The sequence below is a fragment of the Schistocerca serialis genome, chromosome 2 (genome assembly GCF_023864345.2).
Source record: "Schistocerca serialis cubense isolate TAMUIC-IGC-003099 chromosome 2, iqSchSeri2.2, whole genome shotgun sequence".
Classification (NCBI taxonomy): Eukaryota; Metazoa; Arthropoda; class Insecta; order Orthoptera; family Acrididae; genus Schistocerca; species Schistocerca serialis.
Genome location: NC_064639.1, coordinates 563,443,254 through 563,471,098, shown reverse-complemented (window position 1 = coordinate 563,471,098; position 27,845 = coordinate 563,443,254). Strand labels below are relative to the sequence as shown.

General features: G+C 38.1%; 1 protein-coding gene across 1 annotated transcript in view; it reads left to right on the top strand.

Moving 5' to 3' along the window:
* The first annotated feature begins 7,380 nt into the window (after positions 1-7,380).
* LOC126457563 (nuclear fragile X mental retardation-interacting protein 1) overlaps positions 7,381-27,845 on the top strand; it is a 146,178-nt gene continuing 125,713 nt past the window's right edge. The window contains exon 1 of the mRNA XM_050093977.1: positions 7,381-7,956. Within this exon, the coding sequence (XP_049949934.1) occupies positions 7,471-7,956 (486 nt within the window). The 5' untranslated portion in view covers positions 7,381-7,470. The remainder of the gene's footprint in view (positions 7,957-27,845) is intronic.

Genomic DNA, 27,845 nt, shown 5'->3' with positions numbered 1-27,845 from the left:
ACATCCTCTGGACTATTCCTCTCAGAGCAGTTATATCGACAGACTGTCCAGACTTTCGATAGTCAGCATTGAAATCCTTTCCAAATTCATCCCCTAAAGCCTCTAAGTTAGCTATCATGCTTCCTTTTGATAGTCTCGCCTCCTCTGAACCAAAATTTATCTTCACCAACAGGTACTATTTGGCTATGGTCTAACTCTTACTTGTATGACAAACTTTGTTGTAGAAAACATTGTGCCTGATCCAGTTGCTCGCTATCTGGCAAGGCTTCTACCACACACACAGTTTTAACTGGCAGATCATATCTATGTTCATCCACATCAACCTTCCCTGTACCTTTTGGTATTGTATCCTGTGAGTCAAGTCCAATAGACTGTGTACACAGTTTAACTGTTCGACTCTTTCACCTCTAAAACTGAGATGGCAGCCCATACCCAGGAAGACATCTTAGCTAATACCCACGGATGGAAGAACTTCCACACATATCCGGAAGTTTCTCCCTACCACTAGGAAACTCAACAACATGGAATCGATAGAATTCAAACTTTTACCACACACGCTACTCAAGTTACAGTGTGGTGAGTTCAAATTCACTGCACTCAATGTACCCTGGCTACTCAAAGATATCTGCAGACCTGTATCCAACAAGAACTTACACGAATTCCCTTTAAATTACAAGATAGACAAATGTCTGCCACTGATTTTGCACTAGGGTGTCCAGTAGTTAAACTTACTGGGAGCAGTACATAGTGATCACACCACTCACTGTATCATTTAAAGCAGGAGCGTAAGCCTTGCGCTGATTCCACCATCCACGCCTCTGTGGACGTTTTCAACAGAGTGTCCCACTTGCTTGCACCTCTAACATTGTGCTTCCTTATGTGGGATGGTAACCACCTCACTAAATTAGTTAGAGATGTGATCTAATTTTTGCTAGATAATTAGAGATCATAGCATCTGCTTAAAGTCTGGATACTTTATCATCAAAGCTCTGGATCATATTCAGCATGTTTGCCGCCACCCCTCCCCCCCCCCCCCCACCTCTCCATAAGAAACCTCAGCTAAACCGGAACAGAGCCTTCAGCCTTTAACATTATTCATAATTACAAATAGTACGGATCAGGAGGTACATGCCAAATTAAGTTTGGAATTTACATCACATACAATGAATTAGAAATATTCGTAAATTAGTAAAAGTATATAGCTTTTGGACAAAGTTCGTTTACTCTAAACTGGATTAGTAAAAGTACAGATATTGCGAACACAGCGTTCAACGAAACTCAGATTTTGTCTTTCAGCAGCGAAGGTATACTTCTGTTCTTTAGAGTTCGTTAGATCATTTACAAAACTCACACAGTTTTGTTAGCATGTGGGAGAACAATTTTATTTGAGAAGCTTGGACATTTTGAATGGTAACTGCCGATTTATGATCTTACATATTGAAATAAGATTAACTGGACTCCAGATAGAAAGGAAGCTTCGGTTGTCAACGTCTGAACCCATTGTGGAGAAATGGGGATCGGACAGAAAAGGCGATGATCAGTAGGTAGATGGGTAGTCACAGGCACAGTGGCGTAGCAATAGGGTTGCGAGGGTGTTGTCCTCACCAGGTACCATCTCTGTGGGGGTGGCACAACCTGGCAAGTTCTGTGGCATGAATACAAAAATTTTTTGTCGTTTTATTCCTGATGCTTGTGGGAGAGGGCTGGCACCTAGAAAGCTTATGGAGTGGGCACAACGTTTTTGCATACATTCGCATATTTCATAGCTAAAATAGCATCTAAACAAATATTACTCTTGCACATTATTGGAGATAGTGATGTCAACTATCTTAGTTCGGTATCTTTTTTTGTACAGGACGCATTGTTAACATAGTTTCTCTTTCATTAAACTGTTCGCATGATCTGGCTCTGCTGTGAAGGTTTTCATGTTGTTATTATTTTGTGGTACATAGGTATTTTGTATTGTAAAATAACAAAAACCAATTCTTTATTAGCAAACATACTGTGATCATAAAGACATCGAGGTTGTGGATAGAGGATCTCCTGGATTCAAAAAGTGTTTCCCAACAAAACGTGTAAATGAATATATGTAATGATGGAAATGTATTAAATTATGAATTCCTTCAAGATCATGCAAACTGGCAAGAAATCCATTACTTAATGGAGGATAACTTACAGGTTACTGAATGGAATCGTCTGTATGAAACGATGTGCTGTGGACAGCTATACAACAGAGCTTCTTACAATGGCTGGAGTGCATTCAGCATTTCAGGCTAGAATGTGTGAACTTGATCCTAAGACATTGTTTGTACCCTGTGCGAACAAGTCTCTCGATCTGTGCGGATTACACACATTTGGAATAGTTCCATTTTATGTGACTTTTTTGGATCTCAGAAATTTTACTCTGGCTCTAGTCACTGATAGACGATTCTGTAGCAAGACTTACAGTTTCAAGAGTTACAGTTAAGAGACTTTCAGATACACGATCGAGTATTCACTACAAAACTCTGAAATTGATATTTCAGGGCTTTAAGAAGATTGTTGATGCCACTGAGGAACTCTCGGTTACTTTAGTAACCATAGAAACGAGAGGAGCTCCTCAAATTCTGTTGCTTGCATGTGTAATTTCTCTTTTTGTATTTATGGAGGAATGTCTTTAAAGAAGTCAACCATATTCTAAAGTATTTGCAGATCCTTCGAGCTGTTTTGGGATGTGTATAATGAAGATGTTCAGTTTAAAACTCTTTTTGAAAGAAAAGAGAAATGATCTTGTGCATGAAGAATTTCAATTTGCAAAGGAAGAGATGGACATTTTTGTGGAAAACGTAGAACGACCAGGAAGAAGAAAATGTTGCCTAGAGAGAAGGCTGCAAATGAGGTGCTGCGTTCATATCAAGAACTAAGAATGTCGATGTTGGAGGGCACCAGTAAGTTTCTACAAGAAACTGAGACACGTTGCAAAACCAAAAAATATATGTCAAATTGTTTTGCTAGAGTGCAGTAATCCAACCAAAACCTCAGAAACGGAACTTCCCACAGTTGTAAAAATTTTGGTTGACAATTACAAGATTTCTGAAGAAGGTACTCTATCACGCCTAAGAAGATTTCTACAAGCTGCCGAAGCTCTAAATGAATTGTCTCTTTATGTACGATTCCTACAGTTCGTGGATGAATATAAATTTTCCAAATCTGTTCCCAACTTCATTATGGCGTTATTTTTTTTTAAATTTTGTGTGTTTCAGTAGCATCATATGAAAGATGTATGTCAACACTCATGCTAATAAAGAATTAACTATGAGTCAAGCATGACTCTCCAGTTTTTTAATTTTGTTGGTGGAAAGTAATGTAGCTAATGATATATTGATGTCACAATTACAAAATTTTCAGCAGAAAAAGTTGGAAGGAAGATATTCTATGCTACATGTTACAGTCACCTATCAGTAAGAAGACTTTCGGTTCTTTGTACTGCTTTATTAATATTTAATTATAGTATATTATTTAGAAAAATGTCACACTTATTTTGTTTCGAATTATGAAAACAGTTCATAAAATATTAACGTTATACTTTACTTATTTAACCATTTGCAACAAAAATTTATTCCCTGAAACAAAAATTAACATTTTTGTTGGGTTGATGAGATTGGGACAACGAGTTAAAACTCCACTTCAGGTCCATAGTGCCTAGCTACATCACAACACGCTACTCAGGATAGGTTGGTTTTATTTCAGGGACAGACATGTCAGGCAGCTCGTCAGAGACAGATAATATGAAATGGCTGCACATTTGTACCCATAAAACGTAACATAAGACCTACATTAGGTTGGTCTGAAACAAAATTCTAATCATTTCATACACAAGTTCATGTAAGACATAAACAAATTGTTAGTTACTTTAATACATTAAATAGATACATGATTTTATTAGGGACCCGATTTTCTTTTCAGTTTGCAAGTCTGTTCAATGTTCATAGAACTGTATAATTTGTATATTGGTTCATTTACTGTCTATTATTCATAAGTCTCTGTGTTTACTGCACCTACATCAAAATACGAGAAGTAGATTCCAATAAACAGGAAAAGAAAAAGAAACCTAGAGCTCAAGAACGACAGGAATAAGAATTTCCTAACTACTAAATAGTGTCAGTATCACAGTATATTGTTGAAAACCGCTACAGTTATAATACTACTGTGTTCTGGTTCATGGACATCTATGCATACAAACTTGAAAACTGTTCTTACATTACAGTCTTAAGTTACTATACACATTACATGCAATACACAACCATGAAGAGTCTTGAAGTAGGTGGTTATCCTACATAACTTTTTTTTTTACATTTTCTTTCATATTAGTTACGTCTATGATGACAATAGCAATATTTTTTTTTACTGGGTGCTAATGGTTATTCGCAGAGCACAACTATTATACTATATGCACTATAACTAACCACTCTCTTGTTTTTACCACATTGACATATGAGTTAGTGCTACCACTACCTTGGTAAAAATATGTATGATTCTAAAAGCCTTATGAAAATTTATGTAGCGAAACATACTGAACTTTGTCTCAGCATTTATTTGTTCTTTTCCTACAGTGGGTACACGTTATGAAATTGTTGAGGTGTCTAGGTATCCAGTATGACCGCCTACTAACTTTTAAGAGATTAAACCACTCTCCTCGCACTGTGAATGACAGCCTCCAAGAGATTGCCTAAAAAAGAGAAGTCTTTTTCCTATGACATTTACTCCAAAATGATGGGTTGGAGGTTATAACTGGGACAAAGGAAAAACTGGAATTGCCTGAACAAGGCAGGATAAAATAACTTGTATGTGCTAGTAGATCTAGCGATGTTTCTTCTTGGTCCTGGCTCTTTGCAACACATCTATGATGCATTGCCAATACCGGGGTGTGCAGTTCGAATGGGAATTAATCAGAGATAGGTCTTTTTTAGAGATGGACGGTAAAGGTATGGATATGTACCATCTCACAGCGACTCTGCTAGCATGTCCATTACCAGCTTAGTCACTCGCGGGTTGTGTGGCAGCGGCAGGTGGTCATGTTTGCCGTATCTGGCAGCCTGCTTTTGCGCCTCTTCTTTGCGAGTCGCAAGGGTCAAGGCCTCCGTCAGTTGCCACACCTGACGGCGCGCCTCTTCCAATTCCGCCCTCAGGGCCGCCCTTTCCTCCGCCATGGTGGATTTGAGCGAGGCAACTACTTCGTCTGTGGCTTTCTGTAGCAATTTGCGGAAACTATCGTCGTCGTCTTCTTTGCGGCGGCGAGGCCCGCTTCCCCTTCCTATACCTATATTTATCATCAAACATTGTTTATGCAAATCATGAAAAACACTATGTATAATTTTAGATACCTTGTCTATATGATGCTGAAGTGGCAGCTGTCAGGAACCACCTGCACACCTCTCTGTATACAGAAAAATGCCAGTTATTAAAATGTGGTCTGATGTGGGTTCCTCATTTCGAAAATGAACTTTCTTCTTCTCCTCTGTGTGCTATTTTAACGCTAGTAATAAATAATATCATACGTGTAATTCTCTCCTCCTGCTATACATAATTCTATGGCAATGAATTGATACTAGGCTGTGCAATAACCCTGCGCCATAATTGTTGAAATTTGACAGTACGTTTTGTTCTGCTTCACTTGAATGACTTACTATGTACAAACTTCGAGCCTATAACCTGTAGCTCACTGAGGTATCTGTGTAAGGAATTTAATTGACTGAGCATTTAAAGAGTTCAACGAAACAATATTTGTTCGAAACAGAACGTTAGGTGAATGACAGCGTACACAGTAAGGTATTTGCAGTAATGTAATGATAGTTTAGTTAGTGTACATAGATAGGCCTAGGTAAATAAATTGTGAAAATCTAAAGAATGAGATTGAATATCTGTGACTACGTCTGGTGTAATTAGAACTGTGAAGACTATAATAACGAGAATAGTGCAGTGAAATCATCACAGCTTATCCTACTACTCGTTGTAGTTTCATAAAGAAATTAATTGTCTGGTTCGTTGACTTTGGACAAACGACTGCTCTACCATGGAGGTAAGAATAGAGGGAGACGCCGTGACGTCACAGCTGTGAAGCTTTGTGAAGCCGACCAAAACATTGCTGCTGTAAGCTTGTGTGCATAGGCTTGTCGCTCGCTTTTGGAAGGATTTTGCGCTATTATGGTAACTTGTGCGGTGTTCGGATGTACGAATCGTTCTGATTGTGATGCGAAATCGAAGGGAATAACATTTCGTGTGTAAGTTGTCTCGTTAAGTGTGATTTTACAACTTCATTGTGAATGAACGTGTGCTACATCGGTACTTGTACTACAGCGTGTTTTTCTCCTGTATGATTTTAGATTTCCTAAAAATGAAAGTCGGAAAGCTCTGTGGGAGAATGCCGTGAGGAGGAGGAATTGGCGTACGTCTAAATGGAGCACTATATGTTCTCAGCATTTCCGAGAAGAGGACATAGACCGAACAGTAAGGCTCCGAGAAAATGCTGTACCATCAGTTTTCCCTACACACCCAAAACATTTGCAAAAGGTATGTTAATTCAAAGGATTAAATTCTTAGTTTTCAAGTTCACGTTGCAGTATAATACGTACGTATCGTCGATAATCGAAGTGTTGAGTAACTCACTTTGTCTTCATCATGTACCAAATTAAAAGCTAACACTACATTAACTGGCGTAAAGTATAGGCCTAAACAGGACACTGTGTAGATTTGCCATTCTATGTACGGTATTTCAGTAAATATTGGTGGTAATGAACAGTGTTTCCCAGTAGTGTAACGTAACTGAAATGTCCCAGTACGTATTACAAACAAGGTGTATTTATGGGGCTTTGGAGGGAGGGTATAGCTAACTTCGTTTTCAGTTTCTATTATTTAGTTTGTGATACACGTTTATTACTGAATCAACAAAATTGTATCGTTTACATTGAAGGTTAGCTATTCGTAATATTACATTAAAAACTATTTTTAATCAGAAGAAACACGGAATTTCGCATTTACGAGATTTTATTTTAAACAAAAACTTTGAAACAACCAATCTGATGACGTTACATGCGTATATGGTGCAATTAGCGACCGTAATACACGCAGCGCTATAGCACAATGGCAATGTTTTGGTCAGAGTGTCATGGCAGCGAGCCACGCCCCCATGGCTTCAAAACGTAGTACGGCTGGGATACGTAGCACCATCTCCCCTTATTCTTACCTCCATGTACTCTACCATCCATAGCCCACTTGACTCTGCTGTTGTTTTAATAACTTTGTACGCAACTGCAAGTTTAGTTTTGTCTCTTTGCTTCTGTCGATCTTTGCGTTTGTTAAATGTGATCCGCGGTGATTACTTGAAAGTTGAATATCTTTGATACTGTGGTGTTTGAGAGTCAGGAGATAGAACAGTAGCCGAAGTTGACGTTTGGAAGATAAGGGAGGGAGTACGCGCAGTGTAAGAACCGCATGGGTTTGGCGCGTGGTAGAGGTAGAGGAAAAGGCAGAGGCGGTGTTGTGAAACCGAAAAGTCGTGGGATTGCTGTGAAACCACCACCGTTGCTTGGGCGTCCTGCTCCTCCCTCGCCGATGGCGTTGCGTCCGCGAGGTTTGCCGGTTCCGCCGTTGCTCCCACGAATGAGACCTCCCCCTCCCGGATTGAGGCCTTCCCGGGGTATGCCAACTGCACCACTACCAATGTTAGGTCCTGGGAGACCAATCCATCCCCCCTTCCATCCAATACCTCCGCCCCATGTTTCACCGCTCATGCCATTACGGCCTCCCATGCCACCACCATCGCTTATAAGATCAAGAGGACCTTTACCTATGCATAGTGGTACTTATCCTGCACCAATGTCATCACGTGGTAAATTCGGTGGAAAAAGAGGAGGAGTACGAGTAAATATTCCAAAAGGAGGCAAACTTAAAGGAAAAGGCAAGAAGAACGAGTTTGAGGTTTGTGCAACACGTTATTTACTATTTGTTAATCATTTGCCTGGAGCTACAATATTTAACAAATAAAATATATGAACTTTTGATAGCGTAATGCAGTTCTTTTTTCGTTTTTGTTTATCAAATGTCAAATCCTTGTGTTACTACACAGCGCTCTATGGACGACTAGTACCTTCAGGAGACGTTTGTAAGGCGTTGTTGTAGCTTAGGGATTTTTTTTTTTTTTCAAATTTCGTTGTGGAATAAGTACAACTTATTCAAGTCGCCTTATTTTTATATATATTATTTCCAAATATGTAATGAATTCTGTTCTCAAGATTGAACAGTTACGTTGCATAAGGCAACAGTATTCCCTCATATTAATCCTCATAATTGACGCCATGTGTTGGGAGACTTAATCTCTCTGTGATGATAAACAAGCGCCATCTGAATCATAATTTGTTATTGCTGACTGGGAGTTTCAATCAGCGCCCCAGTAGTGGTGTGAAACTAACAGTACCTAAGATCATCTGCGGCTCATATTGAAGCTGGTAGCTGGTAGTAAAAAGTTATGAGACAGGTATTGTTATTTTTCAGCTACCGATACCACAGTATATTATTAATTCACTTTCTTTGGCTCTGTTGCTATGACTCCTGATCTTCACTGCAGCATCTAACAGTAATTTTGCATATTTTTTTCCTCATTTCCTTGAGTGCTGTACTAGTAGTTTACTGGTGCCGAGCACCCAGTTGTCTTTCTGAATCAGTGGAAATTGAAAGATAAAATAACTAATCCACTGATTGCAATAACTTTGTCACAGTCTTTGGATACTGAATTGTCCTGCCTTTCTTTGCTGTGAAATGAGTGATGATCTAGTTCCAGGTGAAATCACAGGTGCTAACCACTACTGCTGCGCTTTTCGTAAAAGCAAGGTTACTCTCATTACTTTTGTGGATAATTACTTCATTAGATACTAGATGTGAACACCACTCTGACTTCTGTCAACTCTAAAGTGAACTCAGTCAAAGTTTTCCATTTGTTCATGTATCTTATATTTGGTTTCTTTCCAATACATTCTGATGTTGCTGTCTGTTGCACTTATCTAACTTTAAGATGTTTCCATACTTTGCATTACTTGGCTAATAGTTGTACTTGGAAAAGTCTAGATCACGCAAATCACATTTATTGGTGACTGGTTTCAGTCCAAAGGTGGACAGATCATACTCCAAAGTTTGTGTGCAGAGATGGATCCGTGTCTCATGAACTGCAGAAGCCTCCAGATGCTGTCAACTGGCCAACACCAATAAATGTGATCTGTATGATCTAGACTATTTTGCTAATTACAAATCTGTTGCTGTTTATTCCCAAAATGTTTTGAAAAATATGATTTGGCCATCAGCTCATATAATGCCAATCAACATACTATCATAAAATAGCTGTTAATCATTTGTGAAATGTGGAAATCAATAATTTGTGAAACTGAGTCCATAAGGCTGTTGGCCATTTGGAGTTGTTTAAGCACAGTTGTGCTGGAGGGTTTTTTAGGTAACTGGCAAGTGTCATCAGTTCACTAATAAATCAATAAGAACCAAATGCAGCTTTGACCTGAAGCATCATAATTATTGCTACACAAATAGTTGGTGGAATGTGCATTTGATTCCTTCATTCATTTAAAAGTAACATTTCCCAGTTTGACATATACCCTTTTTGTTCCCATAGTAGTTTACTATTTGGCTCCGTACTATTGTCCACAGAACATGATTAAAATTAAGGAAATAACTCATCGATATGAGAGTATTTTATAAGTAAATAGAGACAATAGAAAACCAACCACATTTGGGTGGAGACTGCTATGCAATGCTTATGTATGTTTACTAAGTTCTTTTATATAAAAGCATTTTATTTCCCCCATGTTCCTCACTTTAGGTTTGTCTTCAGTGGTTGGCTCATTTACCAGGGATGTTGGTTTACTCATACCCAAATTACATTGTAATTGAAGAAATATCAAAAACTTACATAAAGATCATTTATGACCCCAAATTAGTTGAATAGTTACACATGTAAAGGTAAAGTAAATACATATCTACATGTGTATACTGCAAACCACCGTGAGGTGCATGGCAGAGGGTGTGTCCCATTGTACAAGTTATTGGGGCCTCTTCCCACTCAATTCACAAATGGAAGAATGATTCTTTGAATACCTCTGTGCAATCAGTAATTATTCTGATCTTATCCTCACAGACACTATGTGAGTAATACTTAGTAGGCTTTAGTATATTTCTAGGACAATCATTTAAAGCTTGTTCTTGAAACTTGGTTCAGAATTTCTCTGGGTAGTTTGTCTATCTTCAAAAGTCTTCCAGTTCAGTTCCTTCAGTAGCTCCGTGATGCTCTCCCACAGATTAAATAAACCTGTGACCATTTGTGCTGCCCTTCTCTGTATACATTCAGTACCCATTTTTAGTCCTATTTTATGCGGGTCTCATATGCTTGAGCAGGGTCGACTGAAGCGTACGATCCCACCCGTCGGCTTTGACCCATGACGTAAGGCTTTTGTGGTGTGTGACGTCACGAAGGTGCGGCATTTACTTTGTGAAAGTGGCGTACTTGTAGGTGTCGTTTCGATGCGATCGGTGGTGCTCTCTGGTGGTGTGTTTATGGGTAGCGTGTTACGTGGTGTATGGGGGTTCATTTGCGCGATAGCGTTGCACGTGTGTGGTATCGGGATTGTGCCTTCAGCGGAATATTTTTCAGTGAGTTAATTATTTTAGTTTTGTTTTTTTGACATTATTGTAGTTTTCTTCTGTTCGTCATTCGTGAATTTTGGTAAATTGCTTTTTTATGTCTTTGGTAGGTATTGATATGACTGACAAGGTCAACAGTTTTCGGTTCTCAGCGATGATGGGGGACAGTGCGTTGTCTCTAACAAAATTTCTTCAACTATTTCGATTTTTCGATGAAGTCGTGAAGTGTTCAGTATGTCGTGAAGAAATTAGGCTTATTAAAGTTCCGCTGTCTCGGACCAGGGACGGCTGTATGTGGAGATGTCGTAAGGATAAAAGGTCAAGGGAAGTGTTTGATTCCAATTTTGTTGGTTTGTTGTGTTTTTTGAATTAGTGATGATTGTGGACATGGTTGTAGTTTTGGGTTTTATGATTTGGTATAGGTAGTTTCTGTTGACCTATATAGGTCTAGAGAACTGTTCAAATCCAATGTGTGGTTGTGGCTGTGGGTGTCAGAGTATCGGGAGCTGCTGTTGAGTTGTATAGGTCAAGGGAAGTGTCCGATTCCAGAGGTTATTGTGTTTAGTGGAATTTGGGAAGTTTTGTGTTGTCGGTTTTTTTTCGTCATTTTGTGTGGTTTGGTATGATGGTGTGTGTCTAAATTTGTTTATATTTACTTTGTTCCCACCCAAAAGCCCCCAATTTCCCACGCTTGTCTTGTTAGTTTCATTAGGTTTTTTGTGGAACGTGTGTGTGTTGGTTTTTCAATGTATTTTCGTGTTTGTGGTCATGTTTATGTAATGACACCATAGGTGCCATATTGGAGTCGTGGTGTATGGTCGTTTCTGCCATATTTGTGACATCATGGATCAAAGCAGACAGGTGGAATCGGACGCTTCTGTATTTCTTGGCTGGGAGGATGCAGCATGTTATCTTGGATGGCGAGTCATCGTCAGATGTGCTTACAGGAGCAGTCGCATAAGTCATATGTAAGCAACCTCATTTGTAGAACTGATTGCACTTCCACAGTACTCTGCCATTAAACCAAGGTCTACCACTTGCTTTACTCATGACTGAACCTATATGAGCACTCCATTTCATGTGCCTACTAAGTGTTACGCCCAGATATTTGTACCAGTTGGCAGACTGCAGCTGTGATTCATTATAGTCATAGGATACTGTGTTTTTTTGTTTTGTGAAGTGCATAATTTTACATTTGTGAACATTTACAGCAAGTTATATGCCTCTGCAACATTTTGAAATCTTATCAAGATCTGACTAAATATTTATGCAGCTTCTTTCAGTTAGAAAAATGCATCATCTGCAAAAAGCCTGATTTTATTATTAATATTGTTCTGGAGGTCATTTACAACATGAACAGCAAGGGTCACAACACACTTCATTGGGGCACAACCCAAGTTACTTAATTACATCTGACGATGACTTGCCAGCCAAGAAGTCCTCAACCCAGTCACAAATCTCACTTTATGCCGCATATGATTGCGCTTTTGACAATGAGCGTAGGTGTTGTACTAAGTCAAATGCCCTTTGGAAATCAAGAAATACAGCACAATTCATACTCATCTAGAGATGAGTTTATATGCTCATTTAAATTTCATAGGCATGAGGAAGTGACCTTTAGTTTAACAGTAATGGAAAATTTGAGAGTTTGTTAAAATGTTACTTCAACTGCTGAGGACAATACTTCTTCACAAAGGTATGGTAGAATGTATCATAGCAGAAGAGAATACTACATTGTATTTGTTCCCTGTAGGTTTCTGTTTTCTTTTGGATATTGTACCACTCACAACATTCAGTTAGCATACAAGTGTGCAGTAACATTTTTTTGATTCTTCGGAATGGTTATATAATCCTTGACGGCTGAAACTAACTGTATATCTTTTATTCCGGAGCTAAAGAATACTAAAAGTGTAATGCTCAGGTTACTTCTTAAATGCAACATTTTTTAGGAAGGACTGACCACGAGTTTTTGCGAGCACTTAAGTATTTTTTGAGGGAAGTCGTTCTCCTGTTTTGGCTGCTTTTTGAAATACACTTTATTTCATGCATTAGCCATTAGCTAATTTCATCCCTTTGAGAATATTCAAGCTATCTCTGTGTCATTCCATGTCAAGTCAACCAGAGGTCCCTAATGAACCATCTCCAGTTTTGTTAAAACTTTTACCACAGCTGCAGGCATATCTCAAAGGAAGTTCTGTAAAGTTTTAGCTCAGCGTGTGCGGCACTTTGGACTCCAGAGCCATCAGATTGGAAGTCATCCAGTCAGTCTGTATATCATCACAAATAAATCATGATGTTTCACAGCACTGTATAAGCTGACTGTATTCAAGGATAATTCTGCAAATTGATATTTAGTTTCACCTTTTGGCACTACATTCAAATACAATGTGGGCAAGGTCAACACAGTAGCTCATTTACTAAAAGTGTATGTGCGTGGGGGGGACTTACTACACGTATGCCACCTGTTTCAAACCATTTGTGTCTTAAGCATAAAACATTTTTGTCATTTTTTTTCATAAATTATGGTGCTGAAATAAAACCATGTGATAAAAATTTAGAAAAATGGGTACAAATTTTTAAAAGAATTATTAACCCCATTGCCAGGGGGCAACAGAGTTCGGAAATATGGAAGCGTCCGATCCCGTCCATCTGCATTGACCCATGACGTCACAGATATGGCGGAAATGACCATAAACCACGATTCCAATATGGCGCAAATAAAGTCTTCACATACACATTATGAGGACGAAAATACATCGAAAAACAAACACACACACGTTCCACAAAAAGCCTAATGACACTAACGGGACAAGTGCAGGAAGTAGGGGGTTTTTAGGTGGGACAAACTAAATATAAACAAATTTAGACGCCCACCCCCATACAAAACCACGCAAAACGACGAAAAAAACAGACATCACAAAACTCCCCAAATACCACTAAACACAATATCATCTGGAATCGGACACTTCCCTTGACCTATGTAGCTCAACAGCAACTCCCGATACCAGTACACACATTGGGATCGAACACTTCCCTTGACCTGTTATCCTTACGACATCTCCACATACAGCCGTCCCTGGTCCGAGATGCCGGAACTTTAAGTAAGCTTCGTTTCTTCATGACGTACTGAACACTTCACGACTTCATCAAAAAATCCAAATAGTTGAAGAAAATTTATTAGACACAATGCACTGTCCCCCCCCCCCCCCCGATCATAGCCGACAACCGAAAACTGTTGACCCTGTCAGTCATATCCGTACCTACCAGAGGCATAAAAAAAGCAATTTACCAAAATTCACACATGACGCCACACTCGCAAACTAAACCAGAAACATCACCTAACACACCACCAGAGAGCACCACCGATCGCATCAAAACGACACCTACAGACACGCTACTCTCACAAACTAAATTCCGCGCCGTCGTGATGTCACACACCACAGCAGCCTTACGTCACAGGTCAAAGCTAATGGTTGGGATCGGATGCTTCGGTCGACCCCATAGGTCATATTCCCAGAAAGTTGGAAAAAGAATATGAAATTCTTGTTCTGTTTGGAAGGGAGCAAGGAAACAAGATTTTGGACCAACTAAAATCAAAAGTTTGACAATTTTATGGAGATGATGACTATAGCACGCTGTGTCATGGAGTTAGATTGTGTTTCTGTTAGACCTGAAGTGTGTTTCTGTTAGAAATGGACAGAAGAGAAAGGTGCAGGAATAACTAATTTTGCTTCCTGAAAGACCTATTTATAATCTATCGAGCTCACAATGGAGCTAAAACTGAATTATCTAAATTCTGTGAATTATATCCAAATGGTGTGTCTGTCATTTCTTCTGGAACTCATTAAATTTGTGTATGTACAATACATCATAATGTTAAGCTAATGATAGAAGTCCAGTCCATGAATATTAATTGCCTGCTTTAAAAACTGTGTCTAGCTTACAATCAAGAGTGTGCATGCTCCATCATTGTGAAAAATGCCGTGGGGAAGAAGTATTAGAACTATTTTTTGACAGATTCTTTCAAGGATAGTGATGCTGAAGGTACTGAATGCAAGCAGTGGGTCCACACTGACAAAGAAACATTGCACACAAAGCAGCTGACAACTGAAGATTTTATTTCAGAATTGACAGAAAAAAATACTGAACCTTTCATGCTACCACTGCACTGTGAAGCATCAGCACCACCATTGGAAGATGATAAACAATTTGAAAAGGGACAAATTGTTTTTTCAATGGTTCTTCCAGAAAGCTATTCATTTGTGGTGCAAGAAGGTGTGCAATCCTTCCATCGGCAAAATAGCCAGACCCCCATTCATAGTTCATTACACAGGTGCTGAAGACATCCAAAATTTTAGCGTTTGTATTCCATCAGGCATGACACTGTTGCTGTGCACGTTTCTTTGACAAGGCTGATTGAGCACCTAAAGAATAAAATAGTGAAAATCAACTGCTTCTATTACTTCAATGACTGTTTTGGTGCTCAGTACAAAAATTTCAAGAACTTCATAGACTTATGTATTTATGAACATGGTTTTGGAAGCAAGACTGATTGGAACTTCTTTGGGACAAGCCATGGCAAATCACCATGTAAATGGTGGAAATAATTTTTGTGATGAGATGAGAATGTGAATGGTGGAATTAACTTCTTTTTCATTGAAAAGGTTGAAGCTGAAATTGCAAGATTGCCTCAAGAAGAAAGATTTGAAAATGCCAAAACCAGATCTGGGACAAGAGGCAGTCACCAATTTGTGTCGTGTGAAGAAAAAGGAATTCATATTAGCAAAGTTTCAAATGATACAGCATCTTTTATAATTAATGTTGGCCAGTCTGTCACAAGCTGCTTTGGGGAAAAGGTTTTGAATCTCCAACCTGGACAATAGAGTATAGCCTGTGTTTGTGACAGTAAATGGTGGATCGGAAATATCAGTGACGTATCACTTGAACAAGATGATGTGTTAATAGACTTCGTGCATTCTGAAGGTCCTGTACATTTGTTCTATTGGCCAGATAGAAAAGACTATCACTAAGTTCCAGAGCAGCATATTGTAACCAAAATTTCTGCCCCATCTGCAGCACTGATGGGATGGCAGTACAAGCTTCCTGGGTGAAATTTATTCAATACTGAAGAAACATTTATGTCCAGGCAATAGTAAGGAGCAACTCAATCTTGGGTACCTGATTAAGAACCCTGTAACAGACTTGGGAACATGGCAGAGCAACCAGATTCAGGCTTGGCAACCTGTATGAGGAGACCCACCTGTTGCTGTTCTTGTGTGGCTATCAGATATGGCCCCATGGTGACACTCGCTGATTTCATTAAACTGCTAATAGCAGAGCTGCTACCATTTTTTTTTTCTTCCTAAATTGATTACTTGACTACCACCATGGACCAGTGAAAGTTTCCCGTTTATATGGTCTTAAAAATAATTTCTCATGCATCCATTTACGTCAGATACATGTTTACCACTCGAAAGTTGTTTACGTGTTATTCCTCATACAAAATATACATACTAGTACCTGATAGATAAAAATTTGCTCTTTCTAATGGAACTAGTCAGAAAAAATTGACTGACTGCCATTGTGAGGTACTTGACCAGGAACACTGGTCAAAGTTGACGGTAATATTTAAAACACCCGGTCTGGGTCCATATGTCTCATATACTAAACAAACTTTAAAGTTATTATCATGTTATCTTATGTCAGCTTTCTTAATAAAAAGGAACAAATATGGTGAAATATAAATGATTTAAGCTGGAGATATCAATTGTTGAAACTGGGGTGGCAAGCATACGATAATTTTCTTGCCCACTTTGCCACTTTGAGCAGCAGCTCTAGAAAATTTACTACCTCACTGACGTTGTCCATATTATATTTGAACTTGACACCAAAAGGCGAGTAGAAATACCAATTTTCAGATTTCTCACTACAATAGTCAGCTTATAAAGTGTTGTTAAACATGATTACTTATTCGTGATAATATGCACATTGACTGAGGGACCTCCAAATTCAGCACATGTTTATCTAAAACTTTACAGAACTTCCTTTGAGCTGTGCCTGCAACAATGGTAAGAGTTTGAACAAAATTGGAGATAGTCAGGTGGGAATAATTTTTAAAATTGGCCGATTTGACATGCCTTATATCACCATGAAGCCCTGTAACTGTACATCATCTTATATTCCACACATCTGAGTGAAGTAAGCAACGTATCATGGCATCCTTAATAAAGATGTATCACAGTTGTGGTAGTTATAGCCCCAACTGTATTTTGTCATGTCTCTCATGCGTGCGAGCTGTGATGTTTATACAGGTTATGCCCATAATGACCACAATTATAAGATATCTTTATTAAGGATGCTGTCAGATGTTGCTTTCTCCACACAGATGTATGGAATATAAAATGTCATACAATTACAGTTTTTTCGCTGTGACACAAGCAACAGAGGTAGCTTAAAAACATGCAAAGGAATGATAGTAGCTAACAGCTAAAGCGTGAAATAAAGTGATTATTAAAAAAGATAAAAATAAAGAAAAGCAGCCTATGCAGGAAACTGACTTCCTCAACAAATTAGCAGTGGCTGTGGACCCACCTATAAAAAACTGTATTGATACACTTTAAGAAGGTCCTAATCCAACTTTAATATAGAATTTCTTACAAAATTAAATTTTTACATAATTATCTCACAGCATGTTCTCTAGGCCTACGTTAAATGCTTCAGACAGGAAAAAACATGTTTGGGTGCAGATGAATATGGATCACTGAAGCAAAGAGTGTGGAAAGATGGAGTAATTGCTTGTATAAAAGTGAGAGCAGTTCCCACATCACTTAAACTCATCAGGTTCAGTGAACACACAATGCTAAGAAGTTAATTTATCAAAATATTGTTCCATAAACACAACACTCTGGCACTGTACCCGTGAGAGCATGAGGGGCCATTATATCAACACTGGTAAAATGTAAGACCTAACATTCTTTTGGAAAATAATTGGGATATTTGGGCATCCTTACCATTTCATTTTTCTGTGTCAGACAAGCTGTTATCATACTCACTCTGCGCTTTTAGGCAGACTTCAAATATTTCCCTTAGTCACATGACATCACTGTTTATGTTGTATAAATGTTTGATAAATAACTGCTTAAACATGCACTCTCCTGTTTCCTGGGGCCTAATATTTGGGTGAAGCATTCAACATGCGCTATCCATGACTGAACTTACGTGACACTACTTACCTTAGTGATTTCTGTGTCGTGCACTGAAAAACTGCTGTAATTTGTGAAGTGAACAGATTTACTGGAGTAAATCCAAAATTACACTTTTATCTGGGTGCTGCTTCCACTCGTGGATAACATCAAAATTTGCTTAAAAAGTGGGAAGCAATGCAGTTTAAATGCATTTACCCTTACTGTTAGACTAATCTTGTCTTTGTGGACCTCACAAGAGTGGTAAATAGGGGCTGTAAAATATTCCTAGTTTTCTCACTTAAGATGAGTGTCTGCCAATTCAGGATTTTCATTACTTCCTTGATGCTCTCTCATGATTGAAATAAATGTGTGACTGTATGGGCTGCCATTCTGTGTGTATCTTAAATATCCGCTATTAGTCCTATTTCTTATGGGTTCTACAGTCTTCAGCTGTATTCAACAATGGATTGCGAGAGAGTTTCGAAAGCAATCTCCTTTGTAGACTGACTGTAGTATCCCACCAGTGAACAGAAGTGCACCACCTTCTTTACTTAAGATTGAACTGGACTGATGTCACCATTCAGTTTTATGTCCCCACAAATTTGTACATGCATGCATTTGTAGAAGTTGGCTAATTGCTGTAGTGACTCATTGATATGGTACTATGGTTTCACATTTTCTCAGGTGCACCATTTTACATTTCTAAACATTTAAAACAAGTTACTCATCTTTCCATCACTTTGAAAAGTCTGAAAAGTTATTAAGATCTGATAGATTGGTGTGCAGGATTTTTCTCCCCCAGAAAATATTTAATTATAAGTAACTGAATCATTTACAAAGTGTTTGGACTTAACTGCAGTTTCACACTTGTTGATAATCTCATTTCTGTAATAAATCTGATTATACACAGTATTGCCATAAAGAAATTGTGACTGATGTGACAAGTATGTTGTTTTGGTAAGTGAATGGTTATCAGAAACTAAGGTGAATTATAGATATGACTCGTGAAAGTGCCAGTGTTATATCAGTTGGTTTGCTGGTTGCTGTGTTCACTATTTACAATTATCATTGTTGTATGACTGAAATGAAGTACCAGATGATACCGACAAAGTTGGCATCTTACAGTAAATGTAGGTAAATGCAAGGTATGTTCGCCCATTCAATTCTTCTAAAGGAAGAGATTGATCAAATGGAGAAACCTGCGTGTGAATTTCATTTTCAGTCAGTATTTTGCTATGGTGATTGGGTAACTTATATGGAAAACTTTAGGAAGAAAAAATAAAAATTGAGAAAATGAAAATTTGTAATGGACTTTCGAACCCTTCATCCTATATATTGGTGTAGGGACCTGAAGAGCTGGATAGAAATTGCAGGGGAGCAACATACGACTGATGTGGAAGCATTTTTAGTCTTTTGGGGAAATTTTGAGATAATATTTATCAAGATAGACATTTCTATCATAGTATGCATGATGAATTTTGTGGATGAGATATAATTTGAGCTAGATTTCTGCTGGGCAAAGTAAGAAACTCCTTTCACTCCTTTTCGGTTGTGTACTGGGATAAATTGTTGCATTGAAGATGATTGTGGGACACAGGGTGAAGATCAATTTACAATAAGACTGAAACTCAAATGATGTCAAAATGAATAGTCACTGGCTGAGATTACATTTAACTACTTTAAGGCAGGGATTCCAGCTGAAGGGGCAAAAACTGTATTCTGTCAATGTTGGCATATAAAGTTATATGCATGAATATACATTAACAAAGTGAGTATAAAGGTTTAAATATTTGTTGCAGACTTGTCTGTTATATAATGTAGGCATTTTGAATTCACCTTGCAGTTTTTTTGTAACAAAAAGTTTGTTTTGTTATGAAAAGTTGTTAAATATGTCAACAATGTAGACATCAGGCTACGTGACAGGTCATTGTATTACCACAGCCTTTATTTTGCATTCACATTCACGTTGTTTGGCTTTACCAACCAATAAATAGATTATCAGATTTCAACCTAACCTAGACATTAGGCTACAGTACAGTACAGGTCAGTCTGTCACCACCACAAGATAGTGTGTGTGTGTGTGTGTGTGTGTGTGTGTGTTTGTGTGTGTGTGTGTGTGTGGGGGGGGGGGGGGGGTCTGCTATCATATTTCAGCCCTTACTTTTAATGTTCAGTCAGAAAGAGCCTACTGGGAGGAAGGGGCTAGTATGAGTGTGACTATTGGCTAGTATGAGTGTGACTATTACTTACGCAAAGTGTCCTCTGCTCAAAAGCATGTGGAGTCTGTGAACTTCCACAAATCCCATCATGTTATATGGAGCCAGTCAAATTATACATCAGTTAACAGAAGCACCCAATTCAGGCCACATTTGTAAAGTATTAAAAAACTGAACTCCTCCCGAACAGGCCCTGAAGGCCCAATGGCAGTGACCTGCCTCTGTGTCATCCTCAGCTCATAGGTGTCACTGGATGTGGATATGGAGGGGCATGTGTTCAGCACACCACTCCTGCGGCCGTATGTCAGTTTCCAAGACCGGAACCGCTACTTCTCAATCAAGTAGCTCCTCAGCTTGCCTCACAAGGGCTGATTGCACCTTGCTTGCCGACAGTGCTTGGCAGACCGGATGGTCACCCGTCCCAGTGCTATGCCAGCCCGACAGCTTTTAGCTTAGACGATCTGATGGGAACCAGTGTTACCACGGTGGCAAGGCTGTTGGCTTCAGTTAAGTATTATTACCAAAAAATTGTGACTGATGCTAACATACAGACATGGATAATTATTGGAATTACTTTGGCACTAGTTTATTGTTTACTAGCAATCTACTCCAGATTCGGACAAGTATCACTAAGTGTCTAAGGCTAGATGACTTGTATGGTGTAATGGTTTCCTTGTGAATCAGTCTGTTAAAGAAAACTGTGGATCATTCCATATCAAATCAACAAATGAAAATATGATTTTCAGCCTGATTGTATTAGATTTATTTTAAATTAAGTATACATGCAATATTCATAAATAGTAACACAAAACAATTTTTTTCCTTTTTCTGATGAAAGTTTACTAAGTAATGTGATGATGAATAACAACAACAACAACAACAACAATAATAATAAATTTTTTACTTGGGCAACATCACTGATTTGCTCACAACTTATGTTCTAATCAGTTCATTTGAAAGCTCTTTTATAATTACCTGAAAATATGTATTCATTTTGTATTAAAACATCATTATTAAATTTATTGGATTTGGGAAAACTGCTTTTTTAAAATTCTAAGAAAAAAAACAAAAGATAGTTTTTCTTTATATGTTTTGGAAGTTTCAAGTTGGGATGAGTGTGGGATAACTATCAAATGTAATTTTATGTTTAAGATGTTGCTCCAAAACCTCTTCAGAATTAATATATCTTAATTGTTAGGCCTACTTCTCATTAGCTGTGTGTTACTGTGTAGTTAAATGCAGCTGAATACCAGAGTTATGCCTAAAATCATTTATTACTTCTTGAGATATGTTCACCATGTGGCAGTTTGAGGGTTAAAAATTACCTTTAGTTCCCTGCTACTAATTAAAAGAATGTCTTTGAGTGGGGAATGTGAAAGATTTGGTTGGTCCATGTGGATGTATGTAGCTATCTGTAATTTAATCCTTTTCCTGATTTTTTTCCCAGTTTCACAGGCTAACCATCATTGTTGTTTATATTCACAAACAGTGACCTTTGGACATCAAATGGTACTTGATCACCGTCAACAACTGTCACCAATTCAATTTTGCTTTCAGTAGAATCCAGATACTTTTGTTGTTGCTTCGTTCTTGCTTAAGTGAATAAAGGCATGGAGTTATTGTGTCCCTACAGTTGCGAACATTTCTCAAATATATCCATAAGTTGCATTCTTCATTTCCATGATCTTCCATAATAGTGTACTTGAAACTGACCTCTTCTACACTATTGTTAGCAAATGCATAAAGTTGCTTTAGCAAATGCATAAGTTGCTTAGGTATTAGGATTTGATCTGTGTATGGGTGCTGCAGACTTGCTTGGTTAGTCAGTTACGTGACTGTTCCACCAACACCATTGCTAGCTTTTGTACTATGAGAAGAGCAGGCTGAAAAATATCACTAGGTTTCGATATAGAAATGTATTTCATGATAGCACAAGTTGATGAAGTTCTTTTTACGTTTGTACTGGGCATCAGAGACATAATATAATTTTATTGGCTTCTTTTTATTAAATTTTTGGCCAGAAAGTCAATAAAGTTGGATTGGAACAGATGCACAGCAACAGTGTCGTGTATGAGGCACTCAGATATAATGACAAGACTTGTGTGCTCAAGTTTGTCATATCCTCTTAATGAGCTATAACGGGATGAACTTTTGCTTGTATGGTGGTCCAGTGGTAACCTTGAACTTCATCCTATACAGCAAAGGTACAGTTCTCAGTAAAATCGCCAAAAACTTGCCTTCTTTAAGCTTGGTTTTCAGTCTTTTTTGGGAATGCCGATTGCTGACTTGTCCTCAAAGAAATGTCAAGTAAATTATTTTAATTTGTCAGAAAAGAAGCAATAAATTCATTGGGGGATTTTGTGACAGTTTATAGAGGTGTTGCTTGTGAATATAATGGACTCTAGTGGTTAACATGTGTAGTTGGAAAAAATTAGGAAAGGGATGAAATAGCAGTTAGTGTCTTACAGCCATGTGGACCATTCACATCTTTCACATTCTTCAGCCATTCACACTCCTTCCATAAGCAACAGCGATCTAAAGACAATCTTGAACCTTCAAACTGCTATACGGCAAACATATACATTATTCTGTGCAGAAATAGTGGCAACAAACCAATTGACAAGAAGCATGATGAGTTGGACTGATGTGGCTCATCTCAATAGGTAACAAGAACTAATAACATATTTTAGGTATATCTCTGATATTACTGTTAAGCTAGGTTTGCAGCTTATTTTTCTTAATTCAATGCTGATGAGACAAATATTTTTTCCGGCTACCTGTTCTAAGCTATTTTATCTTAATGTCAGCATTTATTATACAATAACACACAGCTAATGAGAAGTAGGCCTAATATTTCAAATAATTTAGTTTTTGAAGGTGTTTCCCGGCACCATCTTAAACATACAATTACTTTTGATAGTTTTGTATGCTCATCGCCTTCCAGAATATGTAGAAGAAAATAGTATTTTTCGCAAATTTTTTTGAGAATTTTAAAAATAAAGTATTTCAGAGCTCAATAATCGTGATTTTATAAGAAATAAATATATATTTTCAGCTGATTATGTTTTGTCATATTAAAGCCCTGTAAGGTAGCTTTCAAGTGAGCTCAAATAGAACACAAGTTGTGAACAAATCAGTATTGTTTTGCAAGTCAACAATTTGATATTTTTTTCACATGTTTGAGCACTTATTACCCAATAGCCATTTATCAGAAAAATTTGAAATTATTTTGTTACTATTTATGTATACTATGTGCATACTTACCTTTAAATGAATCCAAGAGGGTCAAGTTGTAGCACTTACTGATTTGACACGGAATGACACCAGTATCAAAATCGCTGTAAGAACTTCAGAGATTAGTCTGCTTATACTGAAAGAAGAATGCAAGAGAGGACTTTAATTTATTAATACATATAAATTCAGAGGTACTATGTATTTTTTAGTAGAAATCTACTGTGTTTAAGCAGCTTTTCAGTACCACTGTTATCACTGATTACATAATTCACCACAGTAGTGGTACACTAGTTGAGTGGGTGTGGGAGAAGATGACACACTTACTTTCATTTTGAAGGAATATTTGGAAGTAGTTTATTTTTATTCATCCAAGGATAATATCACAATGATATAGAAATTGTCATGGCAACACAATAATAATCAGCAGCTTGGAATAAGCACACGTGCGTGTGTGCCATGCCTCCCCCCCCCCTTCCCTCCCCCCTCTCCCCCCCTCCCCCCTCCCCCCCCCCCCCCCACACACACACACACGTGCAGAGAGAGAGAGAGAGAGAGAGAGAGAATAGATAAGTATGGTCTATAAGGATAGGTCAGGTGGTGGATTGTGACCTTGATGAAGGAACTGTACCCACAGTTACCTGAAGTGATTAAGGAAAACCTAGATCAGGATGGCCAGACAGAGTGAACCCTATTATCCCAAATATGAGATCAGTATCTTAGCAACAGCATTGCCTAGTGTTCCCACCTGTCCAGTTTTCATCTGGATTGCCCTGGAAAACACACTTCCAGATACTGGGTAATGGGACTCGGTAGACACTTTTATCTCGCCTTCTGCTGAATTTGAGGAATCATGCAAGTGAAGGCAGGAATTAAGTATGAATTTTCTCCACCAATCACTGTTCACAATTCAAAATACACATTTGTCCATTAAATTAGGGATTACTGGGTATTTAGGTTTCCAGCATGTTTCACGTACAGTCAGTTTTTATTTAACAGAAAAACAAGAATCTGTCCATTTGGCGAGCTAACTGCAACTGCCATGTCATAAGTAATGCTGTAAAACATGTTGTTAAAACAACTTCTTCATGATGTAGAGGCTTCAAACTCTACGCTGAATTTAGTTTCTCCGCATCAAATGTTTATTCACTAAGGGAATTTTCAGAGTTTGTGGAGACAGTTTCAAAAAATATTATGACATGTCTGTACAAGATGGCTCTCGCTACTTCCTGCAGTTGATATAATTGTAAACTGCTGGCCTGCTATAAAGTTGGATTTTATTTCAAAGGGCTAGGAAGATCATTAAAGATTGATTTTGCAGTTTGTGACTTCAAATTATGCTGAAGAAACTGAATGTTCAGTTCTGAATACTATCTACTGGTATATTTTCTCTAGCATATTTTTCCCCTGCTTGAAACTGATTACTAGAAAACACTTCAGTTATCTTCTGTTGAGTTGGACAGATTATAAGTGACCTTAAGAGCAAGCTATGGAGCAGCAAACAAGATAAATTCTTGGGACAGGAAGCTCATGAAATACCAAAATCACAGAGGCTGTGTTTTGAAAATGACAATCTTTGTCACATTGCATTGACTTTTTGGCCCAAAACTGAATTTTTCTGAAAACAGCGCATCCAATCTGCATAAAAGTTTTTTGCTTAAACAACAAAATGATTTCTGTTTACAATGGCAGTATGTTTGGTTACTAACAAAATGAATTTCGACCTGGATGAAGATGAGTTATACAATGAAATATATGATTTCTGTAACGCGTATGCAAGACATTGATAAAAGTAAAGCAGAAGACCAAATTTTGGTAGGTTGCTTAAAACAGCAGACCACAATTGACATCTGGCATTTCTAGCATCTGAGTTTCAGTTCCTACCAGCAACTCATTTGCTGAAAAAATCTGTAGTATGCTGAAGAAAGAAATAGAATTTCCATGATCTTAGTGAAAAGAGAACTTCAAAAAAAGTGAACATATGTAAAAGTTGGTCAAATTATTGAATTGTCTGAAAAAGAGGTGGACAGTGAAGAACTACAGAAAGCAGCAAACAGCAACGCAAAATATGCATTCAGAAATTTGAAACAGCCATCATGTTACTGTTGGATATTGTCTTCAAGATTTTTCACTATTTTCTATCTGAACTTCGAATGGAACTTTTATATTGCCTGTAAATGTTCATTTGAAAGTTCATTTTACATTTAAATTGCAAACATATACAGCAGGAAAGCACTTCATTTTTTATTTTTGTGTTAACATAATATTAAAAATAATCATGATATATTTAGAAATTATAGGCGCAACAAATTGGTTATAAAACTTATGATATTTGTAGAAACTTTTGGAATGTTCTTCATACTTATGACTGAGATGTTGTCCGACCCAAGAATTCTTAAAAGGTAGCGTCTCCAAGCACCTCCTCATTTGGTTGGTCCCTATTATACAATTTGCTTCAGGTAACTTATAATATAAAACATAGTTCTGCTCTTTATTGCCGTACACACACTGAGTATACCTATTGATGATTTCTGGGCCAAGTCTCTTTGGAAAACTGATTCCATGGTCATCAACATTTAATTACACAGTGGGATGTTGAAGTCAGGAGAAGGACAAGACATTACTATCCAGCTCTTTAGATCCTGATAGGTGGTTTTCTTGTAAAAGGAGTACTGTGATCAGTTATTTAAATGTGACAGAGTTAATCCCTTTCATTATTACCCAGTACTTTGAGTTCTTGAAGCAATCTTTAACTGTGTGGTGTGCATTATTTATAAAGAATGTTTTTGGTTTCATTTTGGACAGATGTATTTGAGTAATCTTTTTCATATCCGTGGGAAATTTATTATACAGTTTTGTTCCCTTATAGAAGTCTGCCTCCACAACTGAGTGGTCAGTGTGGATGACTGCCATGTGGGGAGGCATAGGTTCATTTCCCAGCCAGGTGGAGATTTTATCTGCTTTTTTGGCGACTGAGTATTGTGTTTTTCTAATCATCTTTTCATCATCCCCCCCCCCCCCCCCCCCTCCCTCTCAAGAGGCTTGCCACTCTTCGGTGTGTTCGTGCTTGGCTACCAGGGGGCCCCGGCCTTTGCAGCATTTTTTCCCTTCCGTGCTGCATGTCTATCCTCTTGATAATCTTTTTCCCCCTCCCCTGGGGAGCATGTCTGGGGTGGTTGTTGTTGTGGTTGTTGTTGTTGTTGTTGTTGTTGTTGTGGTCTTCAGTCCTGAGACTGGTTTGATGCAGCTCTCCATGCTACTCTATCCTGTGCAAGCTTTTTCATCTCCCAGTACCTACTGCAACCTACATACTTCTGAATCTGCTTAGTGTATTCACCTCTTGGTCTCCTTCTACGATTTTTACCCTCCACGCTGCCCTCCAATGCTAAATTGTTGATCACTTGATGCCTCAGAACATGTCCTACCAACCGATCCCTTCTTCTGGTCAAGTTGTGCCACAAACTTCTCTTCTCCCCAATCCTATTCAATACTTCCTCATTAGTTATGTGATCTACCCACCTAATCTTCAGCATTATTCTGTAGCACCACATTTCGAAAGCTTCTATTCTCTTCTTGTCCAAACTATTTATCGTCCATGTTTCACTTCCATACATGGCTACACTCCATACAAATACTGTCAGAAACGACTTCCTGACACTTAAATCAATACTGGATGTTAACAAATTTCTCTTCTTCTTCAGAAACGCTTTCCTTGCCATTGCCAGCCTACATTTTATATCCTCTCTACTTCGACCATCATCAGTTATTTTGCTCCCCAAATAGCAAAACTCCTTTACTACTTTAAGTGTCTCATTTCCTAATCTAATTCCCTCAGCATCACCCGACTTAATTAGACTACATTCCATTATCCTTGTTTTGCTTTTGTTGATGTTCATCTTATATCCTCCTTTCAAGACACTGTTCATTCCATTCAACTGCTCTTCCAAGTCCTTTGCTGTCTCTGACAGAATTACAATGTCATCGGCGAACCTCCCTGAATTTTAATACCTACTCCGAATTTTTCTTTTGTTTCCTTTACTGCTTGCTCAATATACAGATTGAACATCATCGAGGAGAGGCTACAACCCTGTCTTACTCCCTTCCCAACCACTGCTTCCCTTTCATGTCCTCGACTCTTATAACTGCCATCTGGTTTCTGTACAAATTGTAAATAGCCTTTCGCTCCCTGTATTTTACCCCTGCCACCTCTAGAATTTGAAAGAGAGTATTCCAGTCAACATTGTCAAAAGCTTTCTCTAAGTCTACAAATGCTAGAAACGTAGGTTTGCCTTTCCTTAATCTTTCTTCTAAGATAAGTCGTAAGGTCAGTATTGCCTCATGTGTTCCAGTGTTTCTACGGAATCCAAACTGATCTTCCCCGAGGTTGGCTTCTACTAGTTTTTCCATTCGTCTGTAAAGAATTCGTGTTAGTATTTTGCAGCTGTGACTTATTAAGCTGATAGTTCGGTAATTTTCACATCTGTCAACACCTGCTTTCTTTGGGATTGGAATTATTATATTCTTCTTGAAGTCTGAG